At 29.7% G+C, this 21,725-nt stretch overlaps 1 protein-coding gene across 1 annotated transcript; it reads right to left on the bottom strand.

Moving 5' to 3' along the window:
• Positions 1-4,082: 4,082 nt before the first annotated feature.
• LOC133802480 (protein NRT1/ PTR FAMILY 5.5-like) lies at positions 4,083-21,234 on the bottom strand. Its single transcript, XM_062240794.1, has 5 exons — positions 21,037-21,234; positions 20,589-20,647; positions 12,769-12,983; positions 12,061-12,545; positions 4,083-5,025 (listed from the first exon to the last, which is right to left on the bottom strand). The coding sequence occupies exons 2-5, from the start codon at positions 20,617-20,619 to the stop codon at positions 4,152-4,154; spliced, it is 1,605 nt and encodes a 534-aa protein (XP_062096778.1). The 5' UTR covers positions 20,620-20,647; positions 21,037-21,234; the 3' UTR covers positions 4,083-4,151.
• Positions 21,235-21,725: the final 491 nt, after the last annotated feature.

Raw genomic sequence — 21,725 nt, 5'->3', positions numbered from 1 at the left:
GGTTATTGGTCAAAATTTGTAGGTAAAGGGATTTACCTACCAATGCACCATTTTTACCCACAAATAAAATTGGTAGGTAAAAGCTGAATTTCTTGTAGTGAGGGTCGCGGCTTAGAGGTACAAATTCTCAGAAAATTAGGACACAGGTCGCGGCATGGTATAAGTAGGGTCGTGGCCTGCCTCTTTCAAAAATGAAAAAATAGGTTTTAAAGAGGAGAAAAAGGGGAAGCCGAAAGGAGGCTAGAGAGGAATATGGAGAGATAGCTTTGGTGGCTGAAAAGCTTGAAGAACACTCAAGGAGGATTCTAAATTGTTTGTTATTCATCTATTTCTTTATGTTGTTCTTGAATTTCTTTGTGTTTATAACGACAGTTATGAACTAATTTTCTGTTTAGGGCTGTTAATTGAATCGCTTGAATCCAATTATCATTCCTTTTGAATTTGCTTTGGTTGTTCATGACACAATTATATAATTTAGAACGAGAGTATCTAGTTTATTTAACTATCTTTTGAGTTGTTGTGATTAATGTTGTCTTTGTGATTAAATTTACTATAGAAATATAAGAAATTTTCACTTAGGTTGAGTTTATAATTCATAGTATGATTATAAACTACTTTTGTCAACTCATTAATTGAAATAGGAAGAAAAGAAGAACAAATTGGTAACTTATATTAGGGATTAATAAGGAGGATAGTTGATGAGATTAAATGCCCTAATTACTGTCTTATTATTTAAATTCAAGGTTTTTCTGAAACTTATTGTTTTGCAAAAAGTTCCTAATTATTGTTTCTGCAATTTATATTTTCCTTCTGCATTATTACAAGAATCAAAGTTTAATTGAATAAATAGAAACAAAAATATTAATTGATTAGTAATTGGTGAGTCCTTAAGAACGATACTTGGTTTTACCAAAATTATTACTAAATTGCGATATTTGCACTTGCGTAGCAATAATTTTCCCAACACTATGCTTAAAGATGGCCAACATAAGATCAAAGTAGACAAATGAGCAAAGGCGAAAAACGTAATCGTTGAATCCAACAGTTATCTGAGACCAATGAAATAAGTAAAACAAACTGCTATTCAAAACAAAACAGCTATTCAACGCCTCCTATGCAACACCATATACAACCCATTATGCTTTATTCTATGTTTTTCCCAAATGGAGAACTCTTTCTCACTTTATATTAATATATATATATATAATTAAACAAAAATGCTCTAAATTTTCACTCAAATTTATTATATACGTTATGGATTAATGTATGTATATATTTATATTATCATAAGAGTTGTATTTTAAAAGCGTGCATACATATATAGCTACAAACATTCCTTGTATATGTACTTCTCCACTTGGTTTACACAACATGAGAATATGGCTTGCAGGCTTTGCATAATGATTGTTTTAGGGTTTTTGACCTGTATAGCTGTATGAATGTAGGTTGTTCTCATATTTTCAGAAAGGCTAATGATTGTGTTGATAAGTTGGCTTCTCTGGTCTTTGTAAATCAAATTACTTAGGCTATCATAAGTTGAAAATTTTGTTGCTTTATCAGTTGACTTCTTGGTGGATAGTTTGGTTGGATTCTTGTTTTTTAGTTTAGTTATAGAGCACTCAAACCATACCAAATGATGAGCCATCATTTTATTTACATTTTTTTTAAGGTGCTCACACCATATGAAATTTTAAGTATTCTTATCATTACTCTAATAATTCTTGTGTTGTTTGTAGAGTTCTAGAATGGTAAAGGCTGTATATAAACATTATGCCAAACGAGCCCCATAAATGTTTCCTTGTATATATATACATGTTTATTCAATGGTTGGCATATTGTACATTTGTACTGAACATGTTGTAGAATAATGGTCTTAGTTTATGACTATGCTTAGTTTACCATTCGAAAATAGAAAAAGAGAGATTTTTTATCTTCTGAGACACAAAATATGATACAATTTTTTTTAATTCTTTTCTATTCATCGTAATTATCTTTGCCCCCTATGTTCATTTTTGAATGACAGTGTTCTTCAAGGTTTCATCTGTTATGTTCTTTCTTTGGGGGGTTGATCCCTTTTTTTTATTGCCACTGGCTATTTGAACTAACAATAAGGTATGGTTGAGTTTGATTATGAAGCCCAAAATCAGTTGCAATTAATAGTTGTAAGTGGCAGTGTATTTTTTTTTTTCAAGATATATATATTTGTGATCACTTTAATTGAGCGGTTTTTGTTTTGGACTTGTGAATTCTCTGATCTTGAGCTGGTTTTTGAAGTATTGCATGCGTGCGGTTTTTGAAGCATGCGTTCAATTGTTAAAAGAATAAAGAAAGAAAGATACAACGATTAATTTTATATGTTTATATATATATATATATATATATACATAAAACATTCCTCTCTGTTTTTAAATTCTCCGAACCCCACACATATGTCATCTCCTTTACAGCTAAAAACGACTCACCTCCCATTATCCCCCCTTCCCTTTTTTACATTTGCTTACATAAACACATATATACATATAAACAGTTCATTAAGACATAAATCATTGGAAAGCAACACTTAATCATTTTTCATGGTAAACTAAACTAAACTATAGCATCTAAGTAAGCATTCGATATCATACAATGACTTGAAAAGAGAACACTGATATGAAATATATTTATATATATATATAAAAGTCAAACAGGTAGGCATACATTAACCATAAAAGAAGTGTAGAAAAAGAAAGAAAGTCAAGGCCAAGAATCCCATTTACTCATTTACAAGCAATTACTCATATATCTCAGTGAAGCATTCTGTTAAACACTTTTAATGCATTATTTAAAGCTTACTAATATATACTTCAAAATAGCAAACAAGACCAGATTTGTCCTATATTCACTCTTTCTCTCTCTTTCTATATATATATATATATATATGAGTTTAACTTATATGTAAACATTTCTTCCTATCCAAACACACACCAGAAAAATAATAGAGATCATTATTATATCAATTTGATTAACAATGAGAAAATATGGTTGAGGAATAATTAAATAAATTATGAAAAAACAAAAAACAAATTGTTGTTAAAACCTAGAGTGAGGATTAGGTTTATTATTGGGGGAAAAGATATGGATGAAGAGGGAAAAAATGAAGTTGTAGAAGTACCTGTCCATGCCCATGTTGATGAGCGCTTGAGATCACAAGAATGATTGCTAGAAATCCATGAGAGTGATTGGAGAATTGAAGAGACAATCGGGATGAGGAGAAATGAGAGAGAGAGAGTGAAAGAACACGTTAAAATTGTATGGATTCTGTGTGGTATTGTTTATTTTTTTAATTTTTTTTTAATATCAAGCAATAGTACTAAATAATTAATAAAATGTTTATTTTTCAATATAATTCGGTAACATTTTTTAAAACGTGCTATCATCTAATGTAATTAAATAATAAAATTCTTGTAGTGACGCTTTCCCCTGGGTACCTATAACAAGTTCATGTCGAAGAAGATTGGTCTGTGCCCCATTATACACAAAGTTAACGACAACGCATATGTCGTTGAGCTTCCTCCCCATCTCAAAATTTCCAACACTTTCAACGTGGCTGACCTGTATGATTATCATCCTCCTGACGATGCGCCCACCACTACTCTGAACTCGGAGACGAGTTCTTCTCACAGTGGGGAAGAGAATGATGCAGCTGCTTCGAGTCTATTTTATTTTTGTCCTTTTTCCAAATATTTCAGCTTTTATTTGCAGTTTCTTTATTATCAAGTATTTATGTTAGACTTTGTCGTTTATGCTTTTGTTATTTTGGACAAAATGGTATCGTTTTATGAGGTATTTATACCTTGATGTTGGAATGAGAAGCCTAGCCGCAATAGGAAATTTTATGGCTTGTTTCATTGTTCTAAGCTCCATTGAGCTTCCTTCAATCCAAACAGGTTGCTGGACCAACATATCACTTGAAAATCTCCAAAAATATAATATATATATATATATATCAATCTAATATAGAACATCTTAAAATATATATATATATAAAAACCAAACATAATACTTCCATTTAGAATAATGTACACGATACACACCGTATAACACAATATCGCAGTCTACCAAATTAGATATACTAAAATTGTACCCGACAAAGCTAAACTGGTCCATCAAATCTAATATGATTCTCTCACTTCTGATCTCAAACTAGTACAATAATACAAGATGTTATAATAAACAAGATTTGCTATACTCAACGCAGCTAATACCCAGTAATACTTATCCAAACGACTCTTGTTTAGGTCCTCTTCAAACCAACTAGTCTTACCTACCCATGCACTAGCCTTTCGAGCCACAAATACCGATAAGATACTACCTATTTTTCCTAAACCAATAATGAGCAAAGAAAAAACACGCATAACACGATCTGAAGAAGTAGGAGCCTCATGAGTATTACAGAAAAGATCAATGCTTTCATCTAAAATCCCATCAAAGCTCCCAAGAAGAAAGAATTGCGGTAGCAACCAAAACATGCTCATCGGAATTATTCCATCAGAAGCAGTACCATGTTTATCGTACATATCTTTAACCTTATCTAACCTGTGCTTCTCCACGTTTGCAGCAGTAAAACAACATAGCATTGCAAAAATCATGGATACAGCTACTCCAACACAACCAGCATATTTTGATGAGAACAAATTATGTACACTACTATTGCTATTATTACTATTATTATTATTACTTCTACTATTGTTCTTGAGTAGTTTTTGCATTATTTTCATATAAAGTTTGCTGATCAGTTTTTTGGAGAGTTCGTACCATAGTTGAAGCACAACAATTGGGGCTTCATACTCTTTAAAATCCATGTTGGCTGCCTGTTGGATAAAGTAAGTGTCTCCCACTGAAGATACAATACCCAAAACGAAAAAGGCCATACAAAAGGGAATTCTGCATATGAATTTTTTAACTTCTTCAACATCTCGGATCACCCTGTTTCTTTGTTCTTGATCAGCATTATTTGGTAAATTAATTATTGCTTTGTCTAGGCACCTGCGCAGAATTCTGTGTTATTAAATGTGTATACTTTTATACATATATGTAATATATAACTAAGGCACAGTCTTAACATATTGTGAATAACTTAATTTGAATTTTTCTCATTATCATATGAAAGAGTTTAACCTATTATAAAAAGTTTGACCATATGCTATCAACATATAGATTTCTATTTTTAAATTTAAATTTTAGAAGTAATATTGTATTTTCAAATATAAAAATTGAACTATTATTTATTATTAAAATAGTAAATGTGATATTGTAATATTATACAATTTATTTTTAAAATGATAACTAGATATATTATTATAATGTTGATCAGATTGTTTTTCTTTTTTATTTTTTCCATACAATTTTTTTTATAATGTTTTTTAATCAAGAACAACTTACACAATAAGATTTCAATAGTTTTAACTTTATTTTACCCTATACGAAGATAATACTCTAGCTACTTTATTATTCGAGCATACATTATCTGTCAACTACTTTTACTACAATTATGATTCTTATTATTATAATAACAATTTTATTTTTCACCAAGGATAGTTAACAAATATGAAGACTAGCTAATACAAACGTACACAAGCCTTGGTTTCTTTGATTTTTCCATAGACAAGTTCTGTGTACATTTTTTTCGGGGCTTAATACGAACATTTCTAAAACTTGTATATCTTCTATTCAAAGAAAAAAAGAGAGATTATATTTAAATGTAATTGTATTGTAAAATTAACAATAAGCGCTTGAGGAGAACATCCAATGTATATTATATGAAACCTATATTGCACGTAGAATCAGGATAAATTAAATATGGTATTAAGATTGAATTAAGTATTATGTAAAGGCGGAACAACTTGATCCCCATCTAGAAATATTAGCTAATTAGTTATGTACTAATCACTTAATATTTATATATGGACTAATGATATGCCCATCTAAAATATGCATCTAAATATTACATATCGTGAAAGTTTTTTCAACCAATCCTATTTGTTTAAACTGGGACTCATGTTACTATATGTAATATTCAGATGCATATGAATATATTTTAAAATTTTGCATCATAAATTCCTATTTAGTTAATTTTGTTGCACTTAAATTCTTATATAAATTAATTTGCTGGCGACAAAAATCCTTATCATTACACATTGTTATAGACGTTGGTCCTTCAGCTGTTAAGTGTGTCAAATGGTACACAAAGGAGCATCAAATTGGCGGCAAAATTCACTTTTGAAAAAATTCCAACATATATACCTATGTATGTAGTTCGGTTTGTTGCACTTTTGCCTAAGTAAAAATTTTGTTGGCAAAAGTTAAATAAAATAATTTATTCACTTAAAAAAATTATTAAAGTCTAATTAACAAATTATTGAAATAAAAATAATAAAAAAGTAATCTTCAAAAGGTAACCCAATATTCATCATAATATTTGTTTTAATTCATCTTAAAAAAAATTAGCATAAAAAAGTATTAAATTCTTAGTTTTTTTAATATGAATTTTTTATTGTTTTTGTTTTAATTAACATTTCAATAATTTTTTAATTAGATTTTAATAATTTTTTGATGTAAATAAATTATTTTATTTAATTTTTGGCAACAAAATAAACTACATATCTTTTTATGCAGCAAATTTCTCAAAAGCCAAATTTGTTGCTAATTGAGTGCGGCCACATGTACTGCTTGGTGTGGCGTGCTGCCCCTTTGGCACACCCACATGGGGCCATTTTGTAATGAGCATGCCTTGGTGCTTGATCATTAGTCAAGTCTTGCACCAAGCAACCTCATGGGATAGGGTAGTGGCAGTTTTGTAATATTGCATATGTCTCCCAGACAAAAATCATATATGTTCCTGGGAAGACTTTATTTCCCTAGAAGGCTCCTTAGGGGGAGGTGACCTGGTGACTTAGGGAAGCACCATGGCCATCAGCAGATAGGGGCCAAAGCTGTGTACTCCCTTACCCTATCAAGGCTATATATTAATGAAATAACATTTATCCATACTTGCCCCTGTGTACTTCCTTGTTGCTTATGTGTTACTTGTTTGTTACCTTCGTTGGGCCTTTGTGTGCCACTTGCCTTGTTGTGTGCTTTGTGTTGTGTGGACGTTCCTAGGAATGACTTGCTTTGTGCTTGCTCATACTTCGTTATTGCCCGTTGCATGTCCGAGATGTGTACGTGACTAACCGCTGAGTTTGTTTGCCTGTAGGTGTGTGTTGTAGGCTGACTTGCTAGCTTGAAGAGTCTGCAAGTGTCGCACGTTCCGTCTAGTTGGAATCCCCAAATAGTCGGCCCGTGACACTTGGCACATTTAACAGCTAAGGAACCAACATCCTCAACAAATATATAACAATAGAAATTTTCGCCACCAAAAAATTTACATAAGAATTTAAGTGCAACATAATGAACTACATATGAACTTATGACAAAAATTTTACTATATATTACGGGTGCACGTATCATTACTTTGTCTATAAAGATTAGTTGATGTACATAATTATTTTTATAAATTTAAAGGATTAAAAAGCTAAAAAAATTTGAATGAGCTTAAGTGTAAAAAATTGAAAAAAAATTGAAGTTTTTAATTAACAAAAGCTTCATGTAATACTTTGTTTAGAAGATTTATTTTTAGAAATAAAATAATTAATATCTAGTCAAAAAATATTATTTCTTAAATAAAATGGAATCTTAATTAATATTATTTTTTAAGAAATAAAATAATTTAAATAAATATTATGTGATTAGGTAAGTATCTTGGTTTTAAGGATTTTGTTTGTTAACTTTAATGACATATTTTAATTAATTAACGGAATATACTTTTAAAACTAATTAAAAATAAATATATCTTGATTATACTAATATAAATTTAAATATTATAAAGTATCATTATTATAATAATATATAATACAAGACTAGACATTTAATAATTATATTAATATAAATTTAAATGCTATAAAATATCATTATTATAATAATATATAATACAAAATTATATATTTAATATAACAACAAACATTATAAATATATTATATGTAAGTGTCGTGTGTTTACAAATAATATGAATGAGTATCTACATAAGAAATTTGAATAACATTTATCTTTTATCAAGAATAGGCTAGCTTTTTCTTCAATGATTAATGTGTAATTTGTAGTGTGTGTTCTAAAAAAGGTCATCGTGTTATTATTATTATTTAAAAAAACCATAAATAATGTTTTAGTTAATTTTTTTTTAATATGTTTATGTCATTTTTTATATATTTAAAATATATATGATAATCATAAAAACTTAATTAAAACAAATAATACATTTTCTAAATTAAATTAAACAAATGTGTATTGCACGTAGCTTTCCCCTAGTGTATTTATATATATATATATATAAGGAAAAGGGAGGTGAAAATGAACTATGTTATAGTGTTCAGTTGTAGGAATGTAGAGACATTATATAATCATGAGGATTGTGGCGAAAATCTTTATGTATAATGATATTTGTAGCACTTAAATTATTAAGAATTTTATTTGGTGATGAAATATAATTTTAATAGTAAATAACTAGTAAAGTTATTTATATAAATTTATGACAAAGATATATTTAAAAATAAATAATTAATTAAAAATGGGTGCAGAGAGAAAAAACTAATGGGTATAAATAGAAGCACCCTGGGCGACGCAAGGGGTGGCTAGAGAGCCGTCGTTTGTGGCTGGCAAAAATTTGAGAGAGAGAGAGAGAGAGAGAGAGAAGTGGGGGAGAGAGGGAATCCAAGAGAGAGAGAGAGAATGGACAGAGTGTTTTTTTTTCTTTTTCTGATTTAATATATAATATAACTTTTGTTAAAAAAATTATTCAAATTTTTAGGACACGCATAGGATTTTAGGGCTCGCACTGGGTATCCTAAAAGAAATTCTTTTAGGACTCTCAATTAGTGTCCTAATAAGAAGTCCAGGAACTTTCGTTAAAAAAATTCAAACTTTTAGGACACATAAGTTTTTAGGGCTCACACTGCATGTCCTAAAAAAAATTCATTAAGGATTCTCAATAATTGTCCTAAAAAGTCCAGGAGCTGTTTTTAAGGCTCGCATCGAGGTGAGTACCCTAAAAAAGTGTCCTAAAAGCCTGTTTTTGTAGAAGTGCTCTTTGCTCATTTAGTCGTTCGAACTTATCTCTTGGAGGAAACTGACGTTTTGGAGCCTGCAACTCATACTCGAGCACTAATGGCGTAGCTAGGGAACTTCGTGACTGTAATGCCCCGAATTCTCCGATATGTTTAACGGCGTGAATAGTAGGCCGGGAGGGCCATACTTGCTTAATTATGTTATTAATTGATAATATGCATGTACATGTTGATTATATTATAATATGATGTGAAATGCATGCATGTGAGTCCATATTTCTAATTACAGGGGTGTGACGATAATTTGGCCCGTTGAGGGTAATTTGTGTATTTGGGTGCATGATATGATTTATGAATGAGATTCCATTATTATGGAGATATATTCGAGCTAATCGGCATGAGACGATTATTTTTAGTGGATTAGCGGTTTTGTAATAACGGGGTCAATGTTGGGGTAATAGAAATGTTCATTTGATGATAAATTGGGAATATTTGAGATCGGGGTGAAATTCTGGAGGTTTTGGCTATAATGTCCCCGGGGGTGTTTTTGGGACCCCAAGCATTAGGTTTTATTTGAGGTTACTTGAGCTTGAAGTAGCTTATCAGATAGAGCATACGATAGAAAACCTCTCGTTTCCCTTCGTTAGTTCATTTTCGCAACTCGGAGCATATTTGACGAAATCTTGAGTTCTAGGAGTCGGAATCGAGTGAGGATCGAGGCATAGCGATCCTAGGAAAGATTAGAAGCTTCTTAACCGAAGGATTTGACGGAAAACAACCTAATCGAAGGTAATCGAAGTTTAAGTTTTGAGTTTTTCCGAGTTTTTAAGCTTTGAATTAATTTTGTGAATTGTTGAGTTTTCCATTCGTTTGAACCTTGGGTTTTGAGGGTTTTGATGCATGGGGAAGCTTGGGAACTTTGTTTTGATGATTGGGGAATGTTTGGGTATGATTTTGGAGGCTTTGGAGTGTTAAAAACGCGGTTGGGAGTGGCCTAGGGTGAAGGGCCGCGGCCCTGTTCTTGGGGCGCCGCGGCCCTGCCTTGAAGAAGCAGGTGGAGAACTTGTGCTTGCTGGGCGGCGTGGCCCTTGATGGAGGGCGCCGCGGCCCTTGCCTCAGAGAACCCTGGGGGCCGCGGCCCAAGGTGCTAGGGCCGCAGCCCTTACCCTGTTTTCGCCCCGTTTGCTCGTTTTGGCCCCGGGAACCTAGTTTTAGGCCTCGGGAGTGTCCTTACTACTTGGATTAGTTTGGATTGATCTCTTGGAGGCTAGATAATGGTTTGAGAACCCTTGATTATCATGATTATTGATGGTATCCTATATGTGTTATGATTAGGTAACCGCTAAAGGACTAAAAGCTAAACTGTTCTCAAGGGTCGTTCTTTTGTTCATTCTAGCTCGAATCAAAGGTAAGAAAACTGCGCCCCAAGTGTGACATGCATGGATATTCATGAGGCATGTTGGTTGTGTAAATATGGACATGGATTGAATATAGAATGCTTAGCATATCTTGCTCACTTGTGCATGGCACTGACTCATTAGTCAGATTTGGCAAAGGTGCTAGTATCAACTGTGAAGCTGTGACTTATTAGTCAGTTTCGGCAGTGGTACTGGGCACTGGTCACATTGCGCTGACTCATCAGTCAGGACGGCCTTAGCGTGAATCACGCCAGCCATCAAAGATTAGATCTAATCGACTATCAGCATTGAATGACTCAAAGAGCATTAATGCCAGACCGACCTCGAGGGTTGATGAATGAAATAAGCGCTTGGAGGCTAGTGGCTTACCTAGCAGCCACTCTCCCATTTGAAACAGTGATGTGCTTGTCAGTCACTCAGTATGGTTTACCAGAACCTATTGAAGGCTAGTGGCTTACCTAGCAGCCACTCTTCCATTTGAAATAGTGACATGCTTGACAGTCACTCAGTATGGTTTATCAGGACCTCATGTGATGTTCACTCACTTGTTTGAAAGCTTTATGCTCAGTGTGATTATAATGATAACCATTTGATAATGTTTATGAAAAGTGTTATGTTTTCTTGCTGGGCTTTGGCTCATGGGTGCTATGTGGTGCAGGTAAAGGGAAAGAAAAGCTCACCTAGCCTTGAGTGGAGAGCTGATGTGGTGATGTATACATATGTGGCCGCTTGACCACCACGGCCAAGGAGTTCTCAGAGGAACTAGGGGACTTACCCTGTTTTTGCCGCTTAGGTCGGCGGGATTGTAAATTTTAAACAGTAGTGACCATTTTGTACTGAGAACAACTTGTAAATGTTTTGATTAGCTCTGCAGAGCAGTTTGTAATGAAAATATCCATTTCCTTTTTATTGGTTTTATACCTTAACCTGTTAATTACACTTAGAGCACGTTTTTGACCAAATGACTCGGGTAGCGAGTCAAATTTCCGGTCCACCGTTCACCGTAACTGTTCTGGGGTAACCAGGGCGTTACAGTGACAATTTTTACAAATATAATGCTAACACTTGTTAATCATTATCTTACTTTTTACGAGCCTATATTTCGAGATTGTTTATTTATTCTCGAAATTTGGATGTAACAATCATTATCTACCTATTGACACTAAAAAAGTTCGCGATTAAAAGTATTTGTTACAAAAGTTATAATTTGTTATAATCAAATGTGTTTTTAATCACAATAAATTTTATTAATATATATAATAAGCTATAATTAAATTTAAAACTACATTATGAATAACTTATGAATAATATTAGTCACATACAAGTATTTTAGTATTTTTCTGTAGTAATTAAAAGTGATATTAGTCCAAAGACTTGTAGCGATTATAATTTGTGACTACAATTATAATTAGTTATATATATATATATATGTATATTGTGAGTAAATAATGATTTTATGTATAGTAGAAAAAGTGCGAATACGAGATGCAGATGGAAACCCATACCTAAGGCGACGACCATAGCGCGTTCTAGTATTATCATAACCCTGATTTGGCTCAGTGGATCTTAAGTAGAAGCTGGGAACAATGACCCTACGCATGGTAGTAAGGAAGCTTCCAGGAGGATCATGTCTCTTGATAGAATTATGGACACTACAACTCCAGAAGAACAATGTTGCCACCAACATACACATAGTTGGGATCGCAAATCTAAGTGTCCATATATCTATTCGAGAAAGTACAAAGGTTCCAGCCAAATTAACCACTATCCAAGCAACTATGTTGATCAAGCGCAACCGTTTAGATGGTTTTAAGCACTCAACTTCACTAAGAAGCTCTTCTAATGAGTTTAATTTATGGAAGGATATACCCACAAGCAATTGAGGTAATGCTAAGAAAAACAAGAACTTGTATCTTTTTTTAACATGGCACGAGTTTTTCCCCACTGTATTGCAAGTTCCTAATGCTGATAATGACAAAAACACCAATCCCTGAAATCCAACATATAAGTATTTATTATATAGTACCAACAACGAATTAAATACATAAAAAATTATTCATATTTTTTGGCCTTAATTTTAACTAATTATTATTTAGGTATGATTTATTATATTAATTAAAGAGATGCGATTGAGAGTGTAAAATTTTGACATAATACTTATGTTCATATAATAAATATTTAATTCAATAATTGTGGGATTGTTAGAAACTTACACCAGTATAAGCAACACTAGATAGAAAAGCCATTCCATAATTACCCAAGTAAGAATCCACAACATGTTGCAAAGTTAAAGGAGCTATATCTTCCAAGCCCCTAAATATATTGACACCTGTGACTGCAGTCTTGTAATTAAGCTGCCATACTTCTGTCAAAAATAATGCCATCAGCCATAAAACGTACTCAGACAATTTATCGCTCCATGTCAAACCTACAACATTGGGAGAAAAGTTTAGCAATCAATAACATGTGTTAGTAACTGTTAGCTGTTATTTTTTTAATATATATTTTTATGTCAGTTAAATAAAATCAAACCAAACAAGATAGTAGATAAAACGGTAAACAACTTTCTAAATGTTTATTACGAGATGACTTGTACAACTTAATATTTTAATGAAATATTTATCATTTTGATCAAAAATTTTAATCATGGACTGTTAATTACATTTAGTTGCATGTTTATGGCCAAATAACCCATTGAGCGAATTAAGCACTATTTCAAATGTACAGTGTAACAATTTTGGCTAATCATGGTGTTGCATATATAGTTTTGAAGAACTTTTTTATTTGTATGGTTATTCTTATAATTTTTTTAAAGTTTTGTATAATCCGGGTGTGAGAAATTTATATATTTCCTGGTTATTGTATATTGTGAGTGGTACATTTTGATTTATTTTACATTAATGATGAATATCATATTTATTGAATAAGAGAAAAAACATAATGTAAATTATCATTTGCAGTAAATAAAAATCATACATAGAAGTATGTTAATTTGATGCATATAGGAAAACAAATAGATTAAGGAATAAGGTAATTCATGATTTGTAGTAAATGAAAATCATACATAGTATTATGTTAATTTTATGCATATACTACAAAAAAAACTTAACTTTTAGTCACAATCATTTAGTGACAACAAAAATAATATGTGACTAAATATATTTTTTAGTCATAATTTGTAGCAAAAAATATTGTAGTGACAACAAATTTTTTGTGACAATATTTAATTTTTTAATTTTAGAAATTTTAGAAGGCCACAGTAAACTATTGAGACTAATAGTACATTTAGTGACAACTAATAAATGTTAATCACTAAAATATGTCACTAATTTCTATTTAGTTATAACCATAATTTGCTGTGAACAATAATTGATTTTTAGTCACAACTATATAACTTTAATTGTGACTAAAATATCCAAAAATAAAATAAAACAGTATTTCTAAATTATTAATTAAAACAGTAATCACGGAATATGCATCTTCTCCTCTCCTTCTCGCTCTCTCTCACCTCCATGTTCGATCTTACTGTGTCTTTCGCAAGGATTACGAACAAGGACCGAAGTTTCTTCTAAGATCATCTTCACTTGGCCTATTTCAGCTGCTTCTAAAGGTTTGTTTTCTCTTATAAACTAATTTTTTGTCTCACCTTCAATATATTTTTGTTTAGGTGTTCAAATTAGGGTTCGTAATTTGATTTTCCAACTCTTAATTGTCAAGAGTTTACAAATCTAGTTCTCCTTGATCTGCAAGACAGACCTTCCATCTAGTTCTGCCTGACTTAGGAACCTAAACTTTCACTGTTTCTCAGTTCTCTCCTTACATCCTCTATGGCAATTGTTGTTACTATTCTCTTTAAGACAAACCTGTACCCAAAGAACAGCAGCCATTTTTGAAGAACATGTTTTGGAATAACCTTTGATTTTGGAATAACCTTGACAGCCACATCTTGGCCCTTCATACTCCCTTTCTTTGCTCTGTTCTTGTATGTGATGTTTAGCAATTCACTGATATATGTTTTTGTGACACATGGATCAAACCTTTAGGGGTGAAAATTGTTTTTTACAAGCTAGAAAATATACTAAGTGTGGAAGTGTATTTTTTCTAAAACAAATGCTAAGTATAAAGGAGCTCCACGGAAGTCTCATCTATCTACATGCTTAGAAAAGCTATCCATAAATTCAACAAACTTTCTCTATTTTTTCTATGAAGAAATATTCATATATATATATATAGTAGAAAAAATATATGTATATATTCAGAAGTTACTGAGGTATTTTGTTGAACCAGATAGCAAGAAGGAAGCCATCTTTTTGGATTTGTTGGAAGCCAAAAGCAAAATCTCCAGATGGAGATTGCCATGACTCATTTTTGGTAAGTTGCGCAGTGAGTGATGAACCCAAAGATATGTTCCTTTGAGTTTGATCAACACTAATAGTGATGCTGATAGAGGATAGCAGCATCAATATAAATGAGCTAAGATATATTGTATGTGAAGTAGTACTCATTTTTGTGTTCTAATGCAATGGAAGTATAAGAAAAACTACACATCTACCTACATATATATATTATATTTGTGTTGGTAATTCCATACTTAATAACGGTGACTACTTAATTTCAAAATCTCAGAAGAAGAAAAGTCTATTTATTTAATATGGCTTTGATTTTTGGTGCCCTGTTTTTCTATGTTAATAAATGTCCATGTGGAGTTTGAACACATTTGCTTTGGTGGACTGGGTCTTGGAATGGAAGAGTATATCATTCCAAATATACATATATTGCTTTGGTGCAGAATCATACTCTGGCAGCCTGGGTGTTTATAATCTCTTGTTTTATGAATAAACTGTAGTTGTATTGTGACTCTTAAGAATGCCAGAAATTAGTTTTTTATATGACTTAATATTGAGAGATTTTCAGGTGTTAAGTGAGGCTGAAAAGTTAAAGACTTGGTTGGATGAAAAGGAAGCTGAGCAAATGAAGTAAGTTATTCTTAATGTATTTTATATGTTGTAATGAGCAATTGAAACACATAAAAAAAAGTATCAAAGATGGATAAAAGACCAAAAAAGTTTCTAAAGAAACAGCAAATAATTTGAAGATAAGGGTAAAAAAGAAAAAGAAGAATGCAAACCTTTCATATTTATCACCAAAGCCAAAAGCAAAATTCAACATCAAGTATATGTTAGCATGGTTTAATAGTTGAAGATTCTTCATTGGGTCCCAAACTTGCAATTAAGTTTATTGTTTTTGACTCTTATGACTAAATTCACAACTAGCTGAGCCTGAGTCAAGACAACAGCCACCTCCAACCAAACACTCACATACAAACAAATTCATTGATCAAAATCATACATAAACCAAATTCAACAAACCCAAGTCCAAAGAAGGTACCAAATCAATAACTATCAATTTGATTCACTCTTTTTATAAGTCTTTCACAATTTTCAAATAAGATCATGAGACATAGAAGAAATTCATAGAAATTCAATTCAATAATTTTCAAACACCTGCCACTCCAAAAGTCTTATAAATCTACAATTTGGCAAAAATGAAACAAATTTGATCAAATAATTTTAATAATCAAAGATACCCCAAAAAACAACACATCAAAATCAAGAAAAATGAAATTGTCAAAGGAAAGAAGAGATTTTGAGACAGGGCAAGAATTAAGAAATGTTTTTAATTAACATACCTGTGGTTTTTATTAATGATATATTATTGGATAATTTATTTAAAATATATCATTAGTATAATATAAATTAATATTAATCTATTTAAAATATTCAATAAAATATAAAATATTTATACTATAAAATGATAAAAAAATTATAGAAAAATATTTAAGGAACAAAAAAGGCATTTTTCAATTAACTTCTTGATTCTCAATTTCTCATTCACATTAACATGTTTGCTATTAGTTAATGTTAGTTAATAATGAGAGGACTTTGGCTTTCATTGATCTTGTGTTTATACTCATTTGATAATGATTCATTGTTACTATTTGTATTCAGGTTTGAAAGATTTGGTGTTGGACGTGTGTGATCCTTGTTTCAAGCAGCAAAGGAAAAGGTCTGTTTATTACACAACATTTAATTGAATAATACATCTGTTTATTACACAACATTTAATTGAATAATACATGAATGGATAAGAGTTGGATGCAAAATTGAAATAGACTAAGTCATGAGTATGAAAAAAGAGTTAAATCATTTCTTGATTTTGCATTTTCACACAATGAATTGAATGATTTGATCTCTTGTCCTTGCGTGAAATACAATAATGGCTTGTTTAAAACTAGGAAAGATGTTGAGGATGATTTGATCATACATGGAATTCAAAATGTAATATGAACTATTTTGTCTCTAAGTATAACAATACTAAAATGTTGCAGGTAAAGAAGAAGGGTGATAAAGATGAGAGGAAGCTCAAGAGAAGGATGACTAATCCAATGGATTCTGTTTTTCTTTTTATTAATGGGCTTTGATGTTTGTAGATTTTAATCTTTTTTTGGTTCCCAATAAAATACATTATCTGTGATTGAACTTTCAGCTTGTTGGTTAGTTTTTCTCAACTTGTTTCTAGCTTTTCTCAGTTGGTCTCATACTTGATTTGGCTGTAATACTTTAGATATTAGTGGTATAATAATATGCTTAACTTTCTTGATGATAATAAATGTGGCTACTTGCTATTATATTCAGGTTTTTTCTTTAGTTGTGTAAAAAATTGCATTGATTGGTCATCTTTTTATCCATTTTAATTAAATATATTCATGAAATTTTTTTTTGTGATTAAATCACTATTAGTGACAACAATAAATTATCACTAAAGAAGTATTAGTGATACATTTTTGTTGTCACTAAAGAAATATTAGTGATAATTAAAATTATCACTAAAAATAAATGTGTTGTGGCTTAAAGAAAGTTGTCACTAATTGTGATGACTATTAGTTACAAATAATTGTTGTCACTAAAAGTGACTTTTAGTCACAACGATATTTTTAGTGTGGCTAAAACTTTTAGTCACGGACTTTTTAGTGATAACGTGGTGATAATATTTTTTAGTGACTAAAACTTTTAGTCACAACATTTTAAACTTTTAGTCACAACTTTTTTTGTGACTAAAAATCAAGTTTTTTGTAGTAGGAAAATAAATAGGGTAAGGAATAAGGTTTAAATTATGAAAGATTTGTCAATTTTTCTTTAATATTATTATGTGCCTTCTAAAATTCTTTTTTTCTTAATCATAGAGTGACATGAAAATAATGAGCACTATCTTTAAAATTATAATTTTTATTACATTTGGTGTATCTGTTCATCCTAGACTGAGCAATTAAATAGCATAAGAATAGTTCATTAGCAAAAGTTGTTATGCAAATTAAAAATGGTATTAGGTAAAAACGATAATAATAATTGAAATAGAATTATTAATAAAATAAGAATGCATACTGTTGTTACTATGGAGAAAAATGATTGAAAATTATAATGTTTTTACTATGGAGAAATATGATTGCAAGTGAGAGAGTTTTCTCTATAAAATTGGAATTCTAATTATAGTAAAGCATATGGGTATGCTTAGTGATTTATGAGATAAGTTATTATAAATATATTCTCAATTGTTACAATTTAATAATCATTTAAATTCAAATATAAACCTAATTGAATTTAATTTACATAATTATTACTAAAATAATTTCTAGAATATTTTAGAAGAATTTTGTTGATAATCATAATTATAGATATTTTTTAATTAATTTATCAGTAGTGATATTTTTCTTGTCTTATTTTATTAATATTATAAAATAATTAGATTACTTAATATTAATTAAAATTAATTCAATTAATAAAACTCTAAATTATTTTTCTCTCAAGAAGAAGAGATGAGAAGTGAAATTAAATTTTCATAATTTTGTTCGGGAAAATTACAAATTGTACAGTTTATAAGAAAAAAAATCTAAATTTACGGTTATATAAAATTATAACAAATTTACGGTATAATTGTTCGCTCTCCTTCATTTGTCACATAATTATGACTTGTGTTTTAGTTTCCACCCACAATTTTTTTTTTTTTTCTGAATCAACCAAACAATAATTCCAACGATTCTATAAATATTTTTTATATGTATATAATATACTACTTTTATATATAAATATATATCAACTAAATTTAGTTTTTCTTTTTGGTAATATTCTCCATTTCTTTTTTTTTTTGTCTTTCGTAGTTTACATTTTATTTTATTTTTTTCCTCTATCTCTTTGTTTTTTTTAATATTTTACTTTTTACTTTTTACTTTATGTTTAAATAGTTTAACAAAGCAATATATAAACAAAATAATTATGATATTGCTTCAAGAAAACATATAATGTTACTATTAAAAATAAACTAATTTTAAATAAGTCAATCAATAAATTAGTAGTATATATGTTGAGAGATGAGATAAAAATAACAAAGGATAAATAATTAAAAAAATTGATCAAACTAAATAAATTTATGTTTTATTTATTGTGTTCGAATTCAATATCTATGAGATACATTAGTTATTGGTTTAATAATTATATGTTACAATATAGTTAATGATCGTCACAATATTATTATTTTAATATTTTTAAATTAGATTTATAAATCTTTGTTACAATTATGCTAATAAAAATTATATAATATTTTTGTAAATATTAGTTACAAAAATATATTTTCTAATTATAAAACTAGTTTTAGAAACTTTTGTTACAAAAATAAATTTTTTAGTTACAATTTAATCTATTTTTAAACTAATTTTCTAAATATTAGTTACAAAAATGTAAAAGTTTTTTACCATTTAGTAATAAATGTTTACAAATTTGTAACAAATATTTACAATTGTAACAGATATTTAGAAATTTGTAATAGATTTTCATATCTTTATTAGATTTTAATGTATTTTAGATTTCATTTTAATAAAGTATTTTATACATATGAATATCTTAAATTTATATTTTTAAGTTTTAAGTTGGTACAATATGGAAAAGTATAATATTTTTATGTAAATTTTTGTTACGATTTCTTAACAATAAATTATTTTTGTAAATGTTAGTTACAAAATATATTTCTTAGTTATGAAACTAGATTTGTATAATATTGTTAAACAAATAAAAAATTTAGTTATGAATTTGTTCGTAAATTTTATGTGAAAAAAAAATACAATTCTAAAACTGATTTTTGTAAATATTATTTACAAACTTGTAACAGACGTTTACAATTTTGTAACAGATATTTACAAGTTTGTAAACGTTGATCACAAAAAATTATATTTTACCACTTTTATTTACGAATTTGGCACTCTGTATTTACACTTTTGCCCCTCCGTGTTTTTATCTAAAAATTTCGTATTTTTGTAATGCACCGTATTTTTCAAGTTTTTTTTAACTTTTAGTGCATTTTTGTAGATTTCCATTTTTTTTTTATAATTTTAGACAAATATCTATCACATCTGTGAATTTTCTTGAAAGTTTGATCGATATTGAAAATATCTTCTATATTTCAATAAAATTATAATGTCAATGGGGGCTTTTGGAAAACTACTTTTTAATTGGAAATGAGAGTAATTTGAGATAATTACTAGATTTGGCATTTTGTGTAACCAAGCAATTACACATTAATTATGTAATTTTAGGTAATTGAAATGCTTCAATTACACTTTCTAATAATTCTCATAGTCTATGAGAATTAGGTGTAATTACATTGTTAGGACTTAACTTCTAAACAAACTTTATATTTTAAAATTAAGTATAATATCTAGAGTGTATAATTATTACCCTGGTAATTAGTAATTATACGTATTTACTTCCAAACGTATTTTTATCCTAGATCTCTATAAGAAATTGGTTTGTTGAGAGGTTACGAAAAATATACGAGTAAATAAGGACTAGAATTGTTGTGGCTTTGTACGTGCCAGAAATTCCGAGTACTAATAGATCTATAGCCACATATGGAGCTCTTCTTCAGCTCTCTGCTTGTAATGATTTGGCCATGATTGTGTAAAGTAATTATTGTGGTGGCTTACCTTTGATCTTGATCCAAACAAAAGATCTCATTGCCAAGTGATATATTCTACGGATCTCTCTGTGACATTTTGTATACAGAAATATCATATAGTCAGATTTTGTTTGATCTAGTATTTATATACATATATAAATATAAATGGATCTATATATGTGTATTATATAATTGTAGACTGATCAATAATTCACAAAACAAAATACTAGATATGATTTGTTAATAACATTCTCTCCAAAATTTTCTCCTATATTCTTTGTCTTAATATATGGTTAGGCTAGGCCATACCAATACAAATATCTTATATTTTATAAAATAATAAATAATTATAGTAGAATTAACATGTTAAATAACAACAAATGTGAATGGAAAAAAATGGCATCTCATCAACTATTTTCACTTTTTATAATGATGAATGAATAGAAAAAATTGGGATGTATATAAACTGTTCTTACATAATTTGGAAATAAGATAAGAGATGATCCACAAATGCAGATTATGCAGCGGTGTAGCGCCTCGCGTCAGTGCAATCCAACTTGACTGAGAAAATAAATTAAACATTGTAGTAATCTATAAATAATAGTGTGCAGGCCAATGAAAGAGCTACAACTTTCCCGACCAAAAAGAAAAAAGCTACAACTTCTTCCCAATTGTATTTTTGTTTCTCAATATTCCACAAAACGTGTATCATGATCGACTAGTATTGATTATAGAAGGGAATTTTTATATTATATACATAATAATTTAGTAAATTTTTTAATATGCCACAATAATTTACTATCCACAATATATGACAATTTTAATTTTTTAGATAAAAATACTCCTTACATCGAAAAAACATCGTTTGGGATAATAATCAAGTTTTCATGATTGCATCGAAATAGCATCGATGTACTATCGATTTTGCATCAAAATACTATCGATTTTGAATCGAAATAGCATCGATGTACCATCGATTTTGCATCGAAACACCATCGATGTACCATCGAAACATCATCGATGTACCATCAATTTTGCATCGAAACACCATCGGCATCGATGTATCATCGATTTTGCATCGAAATACCATCGATGTATCATCGATTTTGCATCGAAAAAATATCGTTTTGGATAAAAATCAAGTTTTCATGATTGCATCAAAACA

The sequence above is a fragment of the Humulus lupulus genome, chromosome 9, assembly GCF_963169125.1.
Source record: "Humulus lupulus chromosome 9, drHumLupu1.1, whole genome shotgun sequence".
In the NCBI taxonomy this organism is placed as follows: Eukaryota; Viridiplantae; Streptophyta; class Magnoliopsida; order Rosales; family Cannabaceae; genus Humulus; species Humulus lupulus.
Note: the sequence above shows the minus strand (reverse complement) of the source record. Positions and strands in the feature narration are given on the sequence as shown.